The sequence below is a fragment of the Centropristis striata genome, chromosome 10, assembly GCF_030273125.1.
Source record: "Centropristis striata isolate RG_2023a ecotype Rhode Island chromosome 10, C.striata_1.0, whole genome shotgun sequence".
Taxonomy (NCBI): domain Eukaryota; kingdom Metazoa; phylum Chordata; class Actinopteri; order Perciformes; family Serranidae; genus Centropristis; species Centropristis striata.
The window spans coordinates 14,513,886-14,530,651 of record NC_081526.1 but is presented as its reverse complement, the minus strand read 5'-3'; the positions used below and the strand labels follow the sequence as shown (position 1 = coordinate 14,530,651).

Below are 16,766 nucleotides of genomic sequence, written 5' to 3'. Positions count from 1 at the left end.
GGGAGCAACAACTTAGCTTGCAGTTTAAGGTAAAATAAGGCCACATTTTTCAAAAACTGCGCCACATCAGCATTTTCTGGGCAGACATCAGATTGCTCACCGATCACATCATCAGGAGCATTAAGGTCCATATCAGACTGTTGGTTCCTTACATTACCCTCACAGGAGCTGCCTGGTGTTATGACTGAGTCAACCAGATCATCACTGTTTCTGTGTTTTCTTGACATATGTGACGTGAATGTTGATAACACTCGAAACTGCTTTTCACATTGTCTAAATGGACAAGCAACAGTTTTCCCCTCTTTAATATGCATTTTCAGATGGGAGAACAAACTTGTCACATTATCACAAGTGTCACTACAGAAGTCAACATGGCATGTTAGCTGAGTTGTATCAATTAATGTTGGCCCATCAACACGTTGCCCTACTTTATGATGTCTGTAAGCATGGGATTTAAATGCTGCAAAATGTTTGAATGACCTTTTGCAGTCAGGCAAGACACACTTGAAAACTGAATTTGGAATATTCTTATGAATTCTCATGTGCCTGACATATGCAGATAGAGTGGTATATTCAATAGAACAAACCTGGCATGGTAGCATTTTGACAGTAAATCCAACACAAAGATTGCCAATACACACACCAAAAAAAGGATAAGCTAAGTGTGATTCTTGTAAATGCAATATGCAATGCAAACACTAAAAGAAAGAGCTAAGTATTTCAAGCAGCCTCACTATGTCATTAATGTTAGCTAACTCCCTCTGTAGGCTCAGCACATGAAATCAAACTTCTCACCAGTCTCACCGGAAACGAAAAAACACTGAACAAATAAGAACCAAAATTACTTATTTGAAATAGAAATCTGCCTTATTGCCAAAATAACTATAAAAATGCATGCTAAATGTTACTGCTGTAGCTGTCCATTCACCGCATGGCAGGTTAAGAGGACCATATGAGAATGATTAATCACAGTTTAACTAAAATAAAATAATAGCATGATAACAAGCAAACATCATCAAATAAATGAAATTTAGTTAAACTTACCCTGTGATTTGCTCCAAAAATGCAGGATTGAAATTGATGTTCCAAAAGAGTGAAGATCAGAGTTGGCTGAAAGACTCCAACGTGTTGTGGCATGTCTCCTCGAGCAATACGGTAGCTTTCCGTATTTTCGCGGCCTCTCTGCTGTTGATTCTAACATCACTCCCAGAATGCAATGCTATTTACGGTATATTACAGTATTTTATGGAAAACGGCAAGCTACCTACAAATATCGCCCAGAATGCATTGTTTTCTACAGTATAATACCTTTTTAATGGAAAACAGTATGTTACTGTCACAATTTGGCTGTTTTTTTACAGCAATTTGTTACAGTGTAGTTTAGAAACAAGATATTCAACAACCCTACTGTTGGCCATGCAGTGCACTATGGTGTGTTACACTGCAATTATTTTAATTAATCTCACATTAAACTGCCATGTTTCTGTTGTGTGTGTGTTTCAGGTGGTGAACCTTCAACTGTTACAAGTGGGCAGAAGATTTAAATCTGCAAAAGATGCTGATGACCATCTGAACGTCTTTCGGTCGATAACTGATAGGAAATAAGTCTGTGAACATGTGGTTTGGAGGATGAAGACTACAAATGACACAGAAGATGACATGAGTTGGAAGTGGAGGGACCAGGACTGCAGCTCGGGTGATGCTGTAGCAGCACGGAATGGTTTGTGGGTTACACTGAGATGCAGGCCATACTGTGCTGCCGCAGTAAAGCCTGAATATACAACCTGGCTGTCACCCCACGGTTCTTTCAACCTGTTGAAGCTGACTTGTTTATTATCACCCCTAGATTAAGTAATGCCACATAGACAATTGTTGGTCTGATGATTAAAAAAAAAAGTTTGTTGGATTTTCCTCTCTCATTTGCGGGTCGCTTTACTGTAGCAGCACGTAAATATTGGAGTTAAGACTCTAGCTGAAGCCTCCAGTATTGATCGTGCTGCTGAAGCAAAGCTGACCACTCACAATCAGCGCCACTGAGTGTACTCTGACCACCCTGGTGGTGCCAAAGTGCTTGAGAGATGCTTACAGGTACACTGTTTACACAGATTGAGTTAACCTCCAACACTACTTTGCTTTAATAGTTAAAATGTGTACACACCATCTTTTTACGTTTCACTGTTCTGTCTGCACACTTTAAGAAAATAAAAATTTCAATTGGCTCTTGTCTGTAATTTGTTTTGAATATATCAAAGTTGCTCTTTAACAGAATGCCCTAGTTGATAAGTATTGTAATCACGTTATACTCAAAGTTTTGCTGACACTGATAAACCTTCTCATGGCTATATAAAGTACCGCCGTCCACGAAGAAGAGATCATACACACGTTGGCCTGCGTGGCCTCGCTGCAGCGCTGCTGGGATGTCCGGCCTGCTCTGCATGAGCCGACACAGATTTGCTGTCCATTATAATTCTAACAATCAGTGTATGCCTACTGTAGAGTTAAACACATGCAAACAGAGAGAATTGTTTTTAAAATATCAAAATCCGTTCAGCTTATAGAGTCGAGATTTTTGTCTTTTGTAAATTGCAAAGACCGATTTGTCCTCGACTTAAACCCTGTTGATCTTTATCTATTTACTCTCTCTTAACAACCCAGTCTATTTGCATTATTGTGCATTATGTCTGCATTATGCACACAATATTTATTTACAATGTTCACTGTAGTGCTGTAACAAATGACAAGGTGACCCGTAACATGGCCCAAATCCTCCATTTTAGGTGGAGTCGGATGCGCACGTAATGCGGGACTCTGTTGCAGGACGTCCGACAAGGATAATCTCAAATCAAATTTACATAATAAAAAAGACTAAATCATGTAGTTTACGTGCCTTTTGATATGTGGGATCCGTTGGAAAACCGGCTTTTATAAAAATTTCAGACCACATTTTAATGTAAACTGCTTTAAAGTAAAAATCTTTATAATCAGATCAGTGAAAAGAAGAATCTGGTTCCTGTTGTGTCGCGCGGATCAGACCTTGCTTTTTGGGAAATCCAATTAAATAAATAAAGCTGTGACATAGTTAAATACTTTATTAATTACATTTTTATGGTGAACATGAATATTTTCTGATAACATGGTCTAAATGTTTTAACCGTCCAATGAACATGCGCACTTTGCAGCAGTTTTCCTCCATTTGGCCTCGCAGGCCTTTTTAATGATAATTCTGAATTCTGCTATTTTGTTTTCGCAACTAAAATTATAAATAAACAGCATAAAGTATTTGGCAATGGTGACATTTATGCAAAATTGTGATGGAGAGAAAATGGTTAGATTAGTGCGCATATCAGGACGAATTACTTTTTCCTAAACACGAAGGCTTGCTTTTTTCTATTTAATATTTTCATTTGAAACACTATTTTAGATTTATTTAAAAGATAAGCTTTTATTTGATAATATGCATTGTTTTAATAATGCCATAGCCGCAAGATTGAAGTTTTCTATATATATATATATGTGTGTGTGTGTGTGTGTGTGTGTGTGTGTAAATAACCACGTTGACGTATTTCATTAACATTTATTTTGTTGATTATTAAATTATTTTGTCCTTTCTTTCCGTTCTTTAAGGCCTATTTAAATGTAATGTCTATGTCTGACTATTTTTGCGTCTTTAGAAAAAAAGGACAATGTGGAAGCGGTCTGGACATTGTGTAGCCAAATTCCACATTTTGTCTTCCACCTGCTGTTAATATTATTTTATTTCTTTGCTGTTTTATACACATTTACCTACTTTTATGTGCATATTTTAATTTCCTGTGTAATTGTAGAACAACACGTCCGTTCTGTTTGGGCTTGTACTTTTATTTGCAACCACATTTTCCACAAAACATGAAGATGAACTTCTGTATAAAAATATATTATAACGATAAGAAATAACATGGAAAAGATGATATTAACCACAGTATTTATAAAATAGGTCTTCATTTGAATCACCATCACACACTGACTCCCGGTGTAAATGGGTGCAGCAGTGCGGGACCTTATATACAGATGTGATAATACTCTGGATTCACTTAATAGATATTTCTCTTATTAATATTTAGTCAAAATTTTGGATCAAATAGATTGTGATTTTAAGTTTATTTTATTATTATTGTTATTATTAACCCTCCCCATAGGCCCACTCTTGATAAAAAATTACTGACCGTGCGACCTCAATTTTCAAAATAAAGAAGTCTAATAGTTAATCATAGTATTTTTTCTTAACGTGGATTGTGTTAATGTTTTCCTTGCTATATTTAAATTTGCGTGCCGTGACAATTAAAATATTAATGTAGAGTGCTACATTTATTTTCATCCTATGTTTGCCTGGCAACAGAAGGCTATATATATGTACATGCGTGCCATGACGTACATCCTGAATTATGGTCAGTGCTGACATCACGGATTCACTTTGTGGTCTGATCTTTTGATTTTTTATTCATTTTCCCTCTCTTCAGGAGCATAAATAAATAAATAAATAAACAGGAGAAATGATCAATGCACAATCAGCAGTGTATCATTTTGCTCTGACCTATTTTAATAAAGACCACTTTTGGTCATCAGCCAAAAGTCTCACTGAGCTACCCTGAATTTAAAATATATATTTTAATAACCTCCATTTGCCCACACTATTGCATTTTGATTTTAGGCTTACAAGTCAGTTTTCTGCAAATTGAGATGCACAGCAGAAAATGGGCCTACACTGTACTTTTAGCTTAACAGGCTGCAGATGTTTGACTTTATAGACCGGACAAGTCATGCAACGAATGAGTCACATGAACCTCCGCAAATAGATCTTGTGTCGAAATAAAGTGACTGCCCAGCACGCGTGACAATCATGTTCCCTTGCATAAGTGTTTATTTTTTTTATTTATTAGTGATAGGGGAAATACAGCTGTCAGTTTTTAGGTTTCATCAAAGCATAAATATAGGACAGTGTTCTTTTTTTTCTTCTCCTGCTTCCCTTCCACCGTGTCTGCAGCCTGGTGAATATTTCACACGGGCCCTGTTATGCAACGTTTGCAACCTTGAAGAGGTTGCAGCATCACTGTGGTGCGGACGCGCTCTGCAGGGAAGAGGCCGGGAATTACACTCTATATTCCTTTTATTATCCTAGTTCACAGGCTCGTTTGTGTCAATAAATAGCCGGCTGATTTAGCTGGTCGCTTTAAATGAAATAAAAAACAAACATGGAAGGGACGTCAATTTCTCAGTTTTATTTATCAAGAGCATAAGTATAAATGTGTCATATCTTAAAAAAGGAATCATAGCGTTTATCTTAAGTAAATGTAGGCTACAACCTCTGTGATTAAGGATTGATCATGTTTGATTCTATGGCTTCATTGAGGTTGGTCAAAAGAAGACAATCAAAAGACAAGTGTTTTCACATAATCAGCTGCATCTGTCATTAGTTTAATGCAGCTTATGAGGACTTAGAGAATTATTTGTAGTTGTGATTGCATGGCAGATGTGCCACAGGCTAGTGATTAAACAACTTACAACTGCCAATAAATTTGACAGTAGAGTCAACTAGGTTCATGATACATTCCTGACCTGCACCCATTAAACTCGTATACATGTCAGTCATTCTCCGCAGGTACACCCAAGTGTGGGTTAGGTGCGAGGAAACAGCAGCGAGCAGCGGTTCAACCTGCGAGGGCACGTAGTCTGCGAGGTTGTGAGGAAGCAGCAGGAGCAGTGATGACACTAACACACTTATAAATAAGATGATCCATCTCGGCGCTGTCATCCGGGAGCCCCCCGCTCGGTAGGAGCCATTCTCATGCGGGACTGAGATCTTGTCCACTTCTCTGAGCCGCAGTGAGTCCCACTTTTTCACGTCGAAATTACGCACAAGGGGACCGACCTCTGTGTCTTTCCGAGAGGGCAGAGGAGTCTCCTTAAGGACCTTCAACTTCTCCCGAAACTCCTGCATCTGGTGCAGAAAGCACAGAGGGTCCGCGATGCTCCGGAACGACTCGGCGATGGTGAGCGCCAGCCTGTGCTCCTCCACCGCCGCGCTCAGCTTGGTGATCTCCGGGTCGTATGCTTGCATCACCACCAGCTTCAGTGTTTCAAAATCGGAGAGGATCTCATTCTTTTTGCAGTCGATGGTGCTGATGAGTTTGTCGAAATAGTCTGCTACCTTCTCTGCATCCTTGGTGACAGACTGGAGCGCCTTTTTCTTACTGGCTTGTAGTGTCTCCAGGCAGGACAGGGTATCTGCGCTCTGCCAGCTCTCCACCCCGTGAAGCAGCTCTTCAAACGCCTCCTTCTCTCGCTTATACGCCTCCTCCAAGGAGCAGAATTTATGCCCTTTGTGGTCATCTGTTGTTGCGCAAAACCCACAAATTAGATTCAAGTCCGTGGCGCAAAATATGTTTAGAGGCTGGCCGCAGTGTTGTTTACAAACAGACATCTTAGGCATAACCCGTATTTTGCTGTACTTCTCCACTATTCCGCGCAGAGAGTAGTTGATCTGCAGGCTGTTCGCGCCGTTATGTGGGGTCTCTTTGCGGCATGTGGGACATTTGAAAGGTGTCCTGTAAGCTGGACCTCGGTTCCCCTCCAAGAGTCCCTCCAAGCATTTCTTGCAAAAGCTGTGCGAGCACAGCAAAACCCGTGGATCGTCAAAGAGACCGCAGCAGATTGGGCACGTAAGTTCCTCTTCTAGCTGCTCCATGCCCTGCAAACACATCATCCAGGGGTCAAATCGGTACCCAATTAAAGTAAAGAAAACCCAATAAATCAACACTTCATAAACACAGGGCTACATAATACGCACCCATACTCAGAGGGACGCTGTCCCATAAGTCAGCACAGGCAATACATTACACAGGGAAAATGCCGTAGCATCGCAAAGGATACAGATTTTGCAGTCATGTTCCAGCTGCGAGTATTCCCATCCTGAAAGTGAAACTGACTTGCATCTCTGTGCCCGCGTAAAAGGTTGGCATGAGCTCTGCTCCGTTTGGCCACCTAACGTTAAATGACATCCTGCTTTTCAGATTTCTTTCTGCAATCAGCTGGCGTTTTGAAAAATGTCAAACGCGTCGCAAAACACGGTTGGATAAAAGTCAAAATCGTTTATAACTTTGCAGACAGCAAACTATTTTCTCCTAGCTTTGTGTCACAGAATAGCAGGACAGTGGTTAGCTGAGTCGATCCCTAAATTACCCTCGTCTAACCAATCCATTGCGACAAATTATCGACAAACAGGGTTCGCGATAGCGTTGCTCCTGTTGGCAAGGTACTGAAGTAGGGCTGTGACAGATTTTGCAAGCGCATAGTAACATGCAACTACTGGACCAAAAGAATCACTCACCAGCTGCTGAGACGCACGGTGCAACGCAATCATGGCGCTTGTTGCTGTGCAGACTTCGCCCTTTCCGGGTATATAGTTAACCATTTCAGCGGCGAAAAGAAAATTAAAACACGTGAATCTGAGTGAATTTGCGCACAGACATAGCAGCGTGTGGATTAGAGTGCTACAAACACGAAAGGTGCCGATATTACGATTTTTTGGGGGGCTTAATTCTGCACATTGGGGTTGTTTACGTTTTTGTCCCTGCTGGGTAATTTGCAGAAAACCCCTGCCAGTCGGATGGGGGAGGGGCTGTTGCTATGCAAAACATTACAGCGTGAAAAACTGTCAACTAGGTTTTAGTCCCAGTTTGGCATTACTGGTTTATACACTAACCCACTTTAGTCGCTTTGGTGGGTAGTTGTTAGTATGCACATCTGTTAATAGTTAACACGATAAAGAGGTGCAAGTGCAGGCGCACAGCTGAACAAACTGATGCAAAACTTCAACGCTACGTCGCACTGAGCTGACAAGTGGCACATTTTCTCGGCACCGACAGAGAAACACTAACTATAACACACACCAGCAGCATTATATCAGCTCTAAGTTTCAGCCTCTCATGATGCACTTTCGTTGATAACGCACACTACCTATTCTTGTCCACCAAACAGGTCATATATTATCTAAAACTCACTTTTTTCTCACTTGTGGTTATGTAACATCGATACCCAATAGTTACTTAGTCACGTGTAGAAATTTTGACCTTGATTTTCTTCCCTTGTTTCCATGCCATCAGGAGCAACTGCCTATCTTAGCCACTGTGATTGGATACAGTTGGGTAGCAGGGGCTTATGCGGTTCCGGCCTCTGCCGCTGGGTGTCGCTGTTGTGTGGGTGGATGGTGACGTGTTGACGACTGGGCGCTCTTTGGTTCTGATGATTTGTTTCCGGATGTTTCTCTGGTGTCTGGAGCAAGAATGGCTGCGATGTTTACGTGTTGTCTAGGCTGCTGCGGAGATGGCGGAACAGGGCATATACCCCTAAAAGAAATGCCTACTGTTCAGTTAGACACTCACCACATGGGTAATTAAATATATCTTTACTATTTTTGATTAATGTGTACGTCTACACTCGCCGAAGTCGCTGTGTGTGTGAGAGTGACATGATGGTATGCTACTTCCGCCGTTAGCATCAGTTAGCTAATCGATAGCTGCTCGTATTGTTGTAAAATTTGCAGTTAAATGTGTTTTTAATAACGTAGAGCAGGGATGGACAACTGGAGGCCTGGGGGCCGCATACGGCCCGCACCCTCACTTGAAGTGGCCCTCAGTACAACTACATGCATTTGAGCATGACATCTTAAAAGTGCAGTGTAAAAATGCAAAAGATTACTTCTTGCAATTAATGTTGGTCTGCTGTTCTTGCACTGAAAAAAAAAGAAATCACAGTGAGTGGTTATTTTTTATTTGCTTCAAACCTTTTGTATTCCTCTTTATACTGTTATACATGCATTTGAGCATGAAATATGTTAAGTTACTGCACAGTTAACATATTTAAAATTGCAGTTGGCCCTGTGGTAGTGTCGATGAAATATTGTGGCCCCCTCCAGCATTTAAATAGCCCATCCCTGACGTAGAGAGATTGCAGCCGTGTGTTATACCATCCTCTTTTCTACAAGCTTATCAAAAATATTTTTAAACAAGGCGACTTGTGATATTTGAACACTTAGATGAAACGCAAGGATTAATATTTCACATTTCTTTCACCTTCTAAACTTTAAAGATAATCTTCACACATGTTTTAAAACCTTAAATAGTACTCTGCTTTAATTAATGACCAGTGTCTCTCTAACGTTATGTGTTTTTGTTCAATTACTAGTTTAGAAAAATCCCTCTCCATCATTGAAACATCCAAAAAGGGTGTTAAATAATAAGTATACTTTTTATGACATGCTAACTTTACATTGTAACAATGTTCAGGAGACTAGTAGTTTTGTATTTCACTGTATAGAAGAAATCATAAATATCTACCTTTTGCTTGCTTGCGTTATATATCTTCAAATTACTTTTTTCACTCCCATGGTAATTGAAAATATTGGTTGAGCTTTGCTGTCAAGAATCATTAGAGATTGTATGTGATCAATGTATTAGTTTGATACAATAAATGAGTTTAAAATAAGTTAATTATGGGACCCTACCTGACTGAAAAGCCTTTTCTCAGTGAATGTGCACAGGAAGAGTTTCATACTTTAAGATAAGATAAGATTTTATTCATCTTGAAGTGGGGAAATTATTTAGTCATCACAGCAGTTCAAGGTACATACATATAGATATAAAAACAGAGTAAACAATAAACTTTACCACAATAGTTAGTGTTACAATTTAATTTAATTAATCTTGTATATCTAATACAACAACTGTCTTAAAGGTTATTTAACACATTTTTGTAGTACTTCATCTACTCTGATGAATATCTGGATTTTCAAATGGCACTTTTTAGATAATTCAAAGTAAACAATAGCAACTGGCTCAGTGTGGAAATTAGTCAAATCATTTTACAAAAAATAAACCAGCGACAATTTTCTTAATCTATTTACCATCTGTCGTTTATTAAACGAAAACGTCAAACATGCCTCCTTTCCAGCTTCTCAGAAATGAGAATTTGTTGCTTTTTCCAGACTTTTGCATTCCAAATTGATTCTTTGGATTGTTTTGGGTTCTAGGAAATAGTGATGTGCATTTTCTGACATTGTATAGACTAAACAATGGATTAATAAACAGTAATTAATCAATCAATAAACAACAACGAAAAGTGTTCCGAAATTAAAAAAAAAAAGTATTTATTTAATATCTGTGTTTTTACACTAAGATATATTATTGCGTTTGTTTTGCAGGCACAGATGTTGTCATTGTGAAGAGCGGCCGGAGGATATGTGGCACTGGAGGCTGTCTGGCCAACGCTCCTCTGCACCAGAACAAAAGTTATTTTGAGTTTAAGATCCAGTCAACTGGTAAGAGCTTGGCTTCTCACTGATGACCTCCCTATTTCCATACCTCTTCTGCCTTGTTTTCCTGCCAGATTGACATTTTCTGGTGCATTCCTAGTGGGAGTTATTGATACTGACACGCTGCAATTTTTAGTAGCTACAGCATCTTGTGACTGCATGCTCACTGCTGGATTTCTGTGCACTTACAAAGACAGAATTTAATAGCAGCTCTACAGTAGCCACCAACTGTTTTTATGAGCATGCATTTTTGAATATGCTGTGTATGCAGATCTTACCTTTTCTTTTCTTTTTTTGTATTGCAGCTGGTGGTTGTCATAAATATATTTTAGTCTTTTTTAAAATTTTGCAGATATTCATTGTTGTGCTTTGTGTTCAGGTGTATGGGGAATAGGTGTGGCTACACAGAAAGTGAATCTTAATCAAGTGCCTATGGGCAGAGACACAAACAGCTTAGTCCTGAGGCATGATGGGTCTGTGTACCACAATAACGAAGAGAAGAATCGCCTACCTGCAAACAGCCTGCCTCAGGAGGGAGACATTGTGGTAAGTGCAACATTTATTCTAGCTTGATCCTAAATTTCAGTTTGGTGGCCTGATTTTTGAATGATTTGAGTGCTATAATAATGTTAAACATTATTTAATACAGTTTTATGTTTGAGAAAGTACCTCTATCAGTATATTTGCAGAGTGGTAAAATATCAATGCAAAATTCACATAAAATAGGTCTATTTTCATCCCAGCTCACAAAATGACTTTATTGGCCACCATATTGGTTAACTGTGAATTTTCCCCCTCTGGGATCAGTATCGACATCCGTCTCAAAGATCCTTTTTTTCAAGTCAGGCTCTAGTCGTCCGTACATATATTGAGCTGTCTCTCTGACAGGCATGTGAGTGTAGATTGTGAGTATTTCAGGCTAATGATCTGCCAGAGGCCTGCTGGGGCAGACTGGCCTGCAGGTCCCACGAGACACACAGGACACACACGGTTGTTTTTTTTCCCAAAGCAGCGACTGACATCCGTAGTCACATTGCAGTACGTGGTCTGAATGGGCTGGATATCCTTCTGTTTTTGCCAAAGTTTGCCACATGTGCACCAAATTGCTATTCGTTATCCGCAGTCATAGCAGATTTTTTCTTATACAGAGACAACATTTCTGGATTTTTTTCCCCCGAAAAACCATCGTTCAGCACTCAGAAATCATTTTGTAAAATTTGATGTTAATGAGCTTTGACTTGGGGTCTGAAAAAAAGGGATTGCGGGTTTTGGCTGGTGCAGCGAGGGCGGACGTGAGCTGTTTTAAAACTCATGCAGACCTCTATGTATCACTGTCATCAAGCATGTCATTATCTGTACAAAGCAGTGTTTGACAAATTGTACCCGACATTATAAGACAACTCTTGGTTTTTCCTTTCCCAAAACGTAAATTATAAACGCAGAAAAAAATGCAGCCTTGCTTTATTTCTAGTCATGTTCATTTTATGACACTATATGATCCTGCTGAAGAAGAGGCCAAAACAGTTTAAAGCTACTACTGGGACTCTTTTAGTGGCTGTGCTGCGTTAATGTGAGCTGTACTAGAAGTACCCCACCACCAGACTTACACATACTCAGGCAGAGCAAAGACACGCATGCAGATATAATACTGCAAACTGAGTAATTGTGCAGGAAAATATGTGTCAAAAGAATCATTTTCCTCATTTGACAACTTCTTTTAACCAGGCTTAGAATTCAGGTCAGTAAAAGTGTTTTATCACAGCCTAAATTGAGAGAGCAGAGTAGTGAAACATGAAGATTAAGTTAAAAATTTAAAACACAACATATATATACAATTTAAAATGATGAAAAAGCTTCATTATGCTACATATATTGTTTAACATTCTATGCAGGTTAAAATAATAAATAAATTGCTACATGACTCTACATTTGCACATTGCAGGTATGTGTGTGCATGTGTGTTGTCTTGTGGTCCTGATGCTGATGGAGCATAACATATACACGTGTAATACCTAAAATAAAGATGTTTTTGTTTAACAGGAAATGTTTGGTCATGTTTTCGTTCCAATTTATGTCAGATACATTTTCTGCTTGGATGAAGAGTTGTTGAGCATAATTATGCAGTGATGATTAAAGATCAAGTGATCATGGTCCAGCAGGGGACCATCTAACTGCAGGAAGTAAAGGAAAGCAAATTATACTGTGTGATAAAACATCCACATTTTGTTTCGCTGCTGTGCTATTTGCCTTTTTCTTCTCCTCTTGACTTATGCTGAAAATATGAATGTTTCTTTTTGGTAATTGAGCAATATTCATTTGTATTCACATCCAAAAATTTGGTTGATTAATTGAAGTTTTGTAAATGTTTTTCAGGGCATCACATACGACCATGTGGAGCTGAATTTATATCTGAATGGAAAGAACATGCATTGTCCTGCCTCAGGGATCCGAGGCACTGTGTTCCCCGTTGTTTATGGTAAGTTTATTTGTTGGCTTGATATCCTGACTAATTTCCAGAGGCTTGTTTATCTTGAGATACATTTTTACAGATTTTCTAATTACAACGATTTATGTGAACTTACAGTTACATTTGTCTTCCACTAGAGGGCTGTATTTGTACATTTTTATGATGCTCTGCTTATTTCAGGCAGATTTGTTGTGCTTTGTTTTTTATTTGCACATTTGACTACAAACAGATTCACACATCTAAGAGTGGATTATTTAGACAAATTGAAAAAAGACAGAGATTCAGGATGTGCAGGTTTTAATCTGATCAAAGTGTGATTTAATTGACTACCTTCTCCTCTCAGGTTGATGTTAAGCTAGTCAGTAAAATCAACCGAAAACGCAAATGATGGAAAGAACACCTGTAGGCTTTTGGTGCTTAGTTGTGGCTCTGCCTGTCCTTGCCCTGCAGCAACACTAATGCAGACAGAACTGTAACCAGTGACTCATTTGTTCAGGCTTTCTTGTGCAAACACCCTCTGTTGTAAAGCAGCGATAATACTTCAAAGCAAGAAAATAAATCCATGTGATCAGAAAGACACACTGGGTGCTTTCATAAATATATTTTTAAACTTTCCATTTATTATTATTATTTTCCTGTTGTGTAATATGTGTGCAGTGATTTTGTATGTTTAAAGGGCAGATTCACTATTTTCTAGGAAGCATTTACTTATTCAAACTTAAATCCACATTCTCCACTTTCTCTTTTCTATAAGAACTTTGTCTGTGTTAATCTGGTCTTTTTAAAAAAAAATCAAACTGCAACTACCTATGCATTATTGAATAATAATGATGCCATAAAATATAGATTTTTCTTTTTTTCTTGGAGTCTATATTTAGATTGAATAAAAAAATTCAAGATTTAATGAAGCTGGTAATGGAAAAGCCCAAAATAGTAAGTTACCCACCTACAAATTTTAAAGTTTTCATAAATTATTTCCATGAGCTGCAGTGGCACAGTAATATAGTTTTATTATCTGTCTTTTGAAACAAACAATGGTCCAGTTATTACCCACCCTTCCTGATGTTTCAGAGTTTTATACAGTTTGTGTTTTTGAACAGCTCTATAGAAAGGTGTGGCATATACAGTAGTTTACAGGTCAGTGCATTACTTGATACTTCTGAGAAGAGACCTACAAACATCACTGCTACAGTTACCACACCTCAGGTAGACAACTGGTAAACAAAACAGGGCCAAAGACCTTTCTGTGCCAGTTGGCATCAGAGAGTGTATATGTAAATGTGTATATATTGTGTAACATTATATACTGAGTGATTATACTTAAGTTTTTTCCGTTACAAGGCATTTGACCCGATTTCTGCAAAACAAATAACTAGTATAATTGATTCAGCAATCAACGATCTGATATCAGGGATGCAAAGTGAAAATATAAATACAAATCTGAAGATTGGCCTCTATTTTGAAATTCCAGCCTTATATTCATTGTTGTTTTAAAAAAGAAAATGTTTAAATGTCTGTAAGAGCTAAGAGAAAAGTTGCTTTTCGTCAATTGATATAAATTTAACTGATTGTGTTAGGGACAGATGCTCTAATGGAAATTAGCTTAGTTTCTGTACTATGATGTATTTCCCAGTGAGACCTGGGAGATGTAGCTAATCTTCTATCCAGATATAGGCCATTTCATATATTGATTACAATATGTATCACAATATAGCATGTTTTCTGGTGATTCAAGAAATAAATAGTCTATAGTTTTTCAACGTTGTGATAGAAAAGACACAGAAAAATATAAAGGATTGACTTTTTTTTTTGTTGTTTTGATTATTTATATCACATTCCCCAGCCCTAATGGTTGTAATGATCAATTTAGACCATATAATTTGGTGTCACAATATTTTAATAAATGTTTTTATCACAATACAATTTCATTGGAAGATGATAAATTATCACATTGAATTATGTGCCCTCAGTGAAACAGAGTATTTTGACAGTTACAAAAGGGATTTCAATCAAATTCTTTGCCTTGCATTAGACAGCCAAAAAGTGGGTGGAGTTATAAATAGGCCACTATGAAGGACGATTGGCTCCACACACACTTTGCCTCACCTGTGAGAGATGAATGAATCTGACCTCAGTCACAAATTTTGTCCACTGATATCATATTTCTCTGTTTGTTACCACAACCCACAAATGGTGAAGTGCGGTTTTATATGACTGGAGTTGTTTTTAGTTGCCCATGGTCTCATTTGATTGTTTGAAATTATTGCAAATACTCCTGAGAGCAGGATGAGTCATCGAACATTTGAAACCATTTTCACCTGGGTTTTTTATTTTCAGGAAGAGAAAAGAAATGGATTTTGTTGTTTAAAAAATCTTCTTTTTTTGACAGGTCTGACACATAACCGTTAAATATTACAGAATAAGATACAGAATTAAACCAAGAGAATTTATTTTCCACTTAAAGACATTCCAATCATTTTAAAGAAAAACTGAAATTGGGATTTGCAGAATACATGAGATGTTTTTATAAAAGTAAATGCTGCTAATAGTCTGTTGAGTGGTGGAATGTAACTAATTACTTGAATATTTCCACATATGTAACTTTAAACTTCTACTTCATTTTAGAGGCAAATATTGTACTTTTTACTCCACTTTATTTAGCTGACAGTTTTAGTTAATAATTAGTAACTTTTAGTTACTTTTCAAATCGAGATTTAACATGAAAAATTACAATCAGTTTAAATTGATAGTGCATGTTTATAAATTAAACCACATAACAGTATATGAAGTAGTTGAAATTAACACTACCTGGACAACAGTAAAACACTGCTTACATAAAGGCATCAATAATAATAATGCAATAATATATTTGGAATATTAATAACAATCTGAGTGGGTCCATTCTGCATAACAAGTACTTTTAGTTTAGCTACTTCTGATTCAGACACTTTGTACTTTTAGTGAAGTAAGTTTTGAATGCAGGACTTCCTTGTAATGGAGTAATTTCTCAGTATGGTATTAGGAATCTGAACACTTCTTCCACCACTGGTCTGTTGTACGTGTCTAAGCTTGTGATTGTGTCTTCTTGTGTTCCAGTGGACGACAGTGCCATCTTAGACTGCCAGTTTAGTGACTTCTACCACACCGCTCCCCAAGGATTTGAGAAGATCCTCTTTGAACAACAAATCTTCTGAAGGAGCACCTCAGCCTCAGCCCCCTCTTTAAGTTCTCCCCTACCTCCCCGATATCACATTGCAACCTCTGTGACACTACAGTTTGACCTTGATTGGATAACATTATGTGTGGCTTCAACGTCTCTTCTTTTGTTTTCCCCCTATTACTCTGTCACTCTGCTGATGCTCTGGGTTGACGTTGGAGTATCCCTGAAGGAGTGGGAATTTCTGATCATTGGGTGGCTCTGATTATGCTGATGATTATCTGTTAAATAATTTCCTCGTGTCAGTGGTAATCACCCTGTATTAACTGAAACACTCTTACTTGCTGCTTAAATTCTGAATCTGTGTGTAGATGCTGAAACAGTGGATGTAATGGTAAAATGTTCCCATTTATTAGGACCAGAAGCCATGTTTTAATGACATTGTTTTTGATTATGTTATGTCCTAAATGCTATACTCACATCTCCGTGTACGGCCTATATATTTATTTGTATTTATTTGAGATTATAAAGATACGTCTCTCTTGGAATGACAAAACATGTGACCTAATGAAGGATTCGGACACATCAGTCAATATCCCTTTCACTTTTATGTTGCCTTCTTTAACTAAAAATACAGTTTCAAAGTGGGGATATCAAAACATTTTATTCATGTCACTGTTTAAATTTGAGTTGACACAGAGATACTTGCTCCAGTAAACCAGCGCACATTCCAGCTTGACTTTTCACTGAGGTGATGGTGCTGGAAATTATTATACAAAATAAAACATTTCTTAAAT

The 16,766-nt window shown here is 38.0% G+C and overlaps 2 protein-coding genes and 1 long non-coding RNA gene across 4 annotated transcripts in view; 2 read left to right on the top strand and 1 right to left on the bottom strand.

The window, feature by feature from the left end:
• LOC131978599 (uncharacterized) overlaps nt 1-2,219 on the top strand; it is a 29,456-nt gene extending 27,237 nt beyond the window's left edge. The window contains exon 2 of the long non-coding RNA XR_009395001.1: nt 1,504-2,219. This is a non-coding gene — a long non-coding RNA (uncharacterized LOC131978599). The remainder of the gene's footprint in view (nt 1-1,503) is intronic.
• Nucleotides 2,220-5,240: 3,021 nt separating this feature from the next.
• On the bottom strand, nt 5,241-7,584 carry trim13 (tripartite motif containing 13). 2 transcript variants are annotated; one of them, XM_059342306.1, is made up of 2 exons: nt 7,364-7,584; nt 5,241-6,724 (listed from the first exon to the last, which is right to left on the bottom strand). In XM_059342306.1, the coding sequence occupies exons 1-2, from the start codon at nt 7,445-7,447 to the stop codon at nt 5,519-5,521; spliced, it is 1,290 nt and encodes a 429-aa protein (XP_059198289.1). In that variant the 5' UTR covers nt 7,448-7,584; the 3' UTR covers nt 5,241-5,518. The 2 variants fall into 2 exon arrangements, with proteins under 2 accessions (XP_059198289.1, XP_059198290.1); XM_059342307.1 differs by lacking the exon at nt 7,364-7,584 and adding an exon at nt 6,824-7,351.
• A 682-nt stretch (nt 7,585-8,266) lies between these two features.
• On the top strand, nt 8,267-16,375 carry spryd7b (SPRY domain containing 7b). Its single transcript, XM_059343467.1, has 5 exons — nt 8,267-8,424; nt 10,235-10,351; nt 10,725-10,891; nt 12,719-12,821; nt 15,909-16,375. The coding sequence occupies exons 1-5, from the start codon at nt 8,319-8,321 to the stop codon at nt 16,004-16,006; spliced, it is 591 nt and encodes a 196-aa protein (XP_059199450.1). The 5' UTR covers nt 8,267-8,318; the 3' UTR covers nt 16,007-16,375.
• Nucleotides 16,376-16,766: the final 391 nt, after the last annotated feature.

What these genes read in the sequence shown, in the direction of transcription:
- trim13 (XM_059342306.1), bottom strand. Translation starts at nt 7,447, where the DNA reads ATGGTTAACTATATACCCGGAAAGGGCGAAGTCTGCACAGCAACAAGC. An exon ending in ACCGTGCGTCTCAGCAGCTG is followed by an intron (nt 6,725 to 7,363) that starts GTGAGTGATTCT and finishes ATGTGTTTGCAG; the next exon opens with GGCATGGAGCAGCTAGAAGA.
- spryd7b (XM_059343467.1), top strand. Translation starts at nt 8,319, where the DNA reads ATGGCTGCGATGTTTACGTGTTGTCTAGGCTGCTGCGGAGATGGCGGA. An exon ending in GTTTAAGATCCAGTCAACTG is followed by an intron (nt 10,352 to 10,724) that starts GTAAGAGCTTGG and finishes CTTTGTGTTCAG; the next exon opens with GTGTATGGGGAATAGGTGTG. An exon ending in CTCAGGAGGGAGACATTGTG is followed by an intron (nt 10,892 to 12,718) that starts GTAAGTGCAACA and finishes AATGTTTTTCAG; the next exon opens with GGCATCACATACGACCATGT.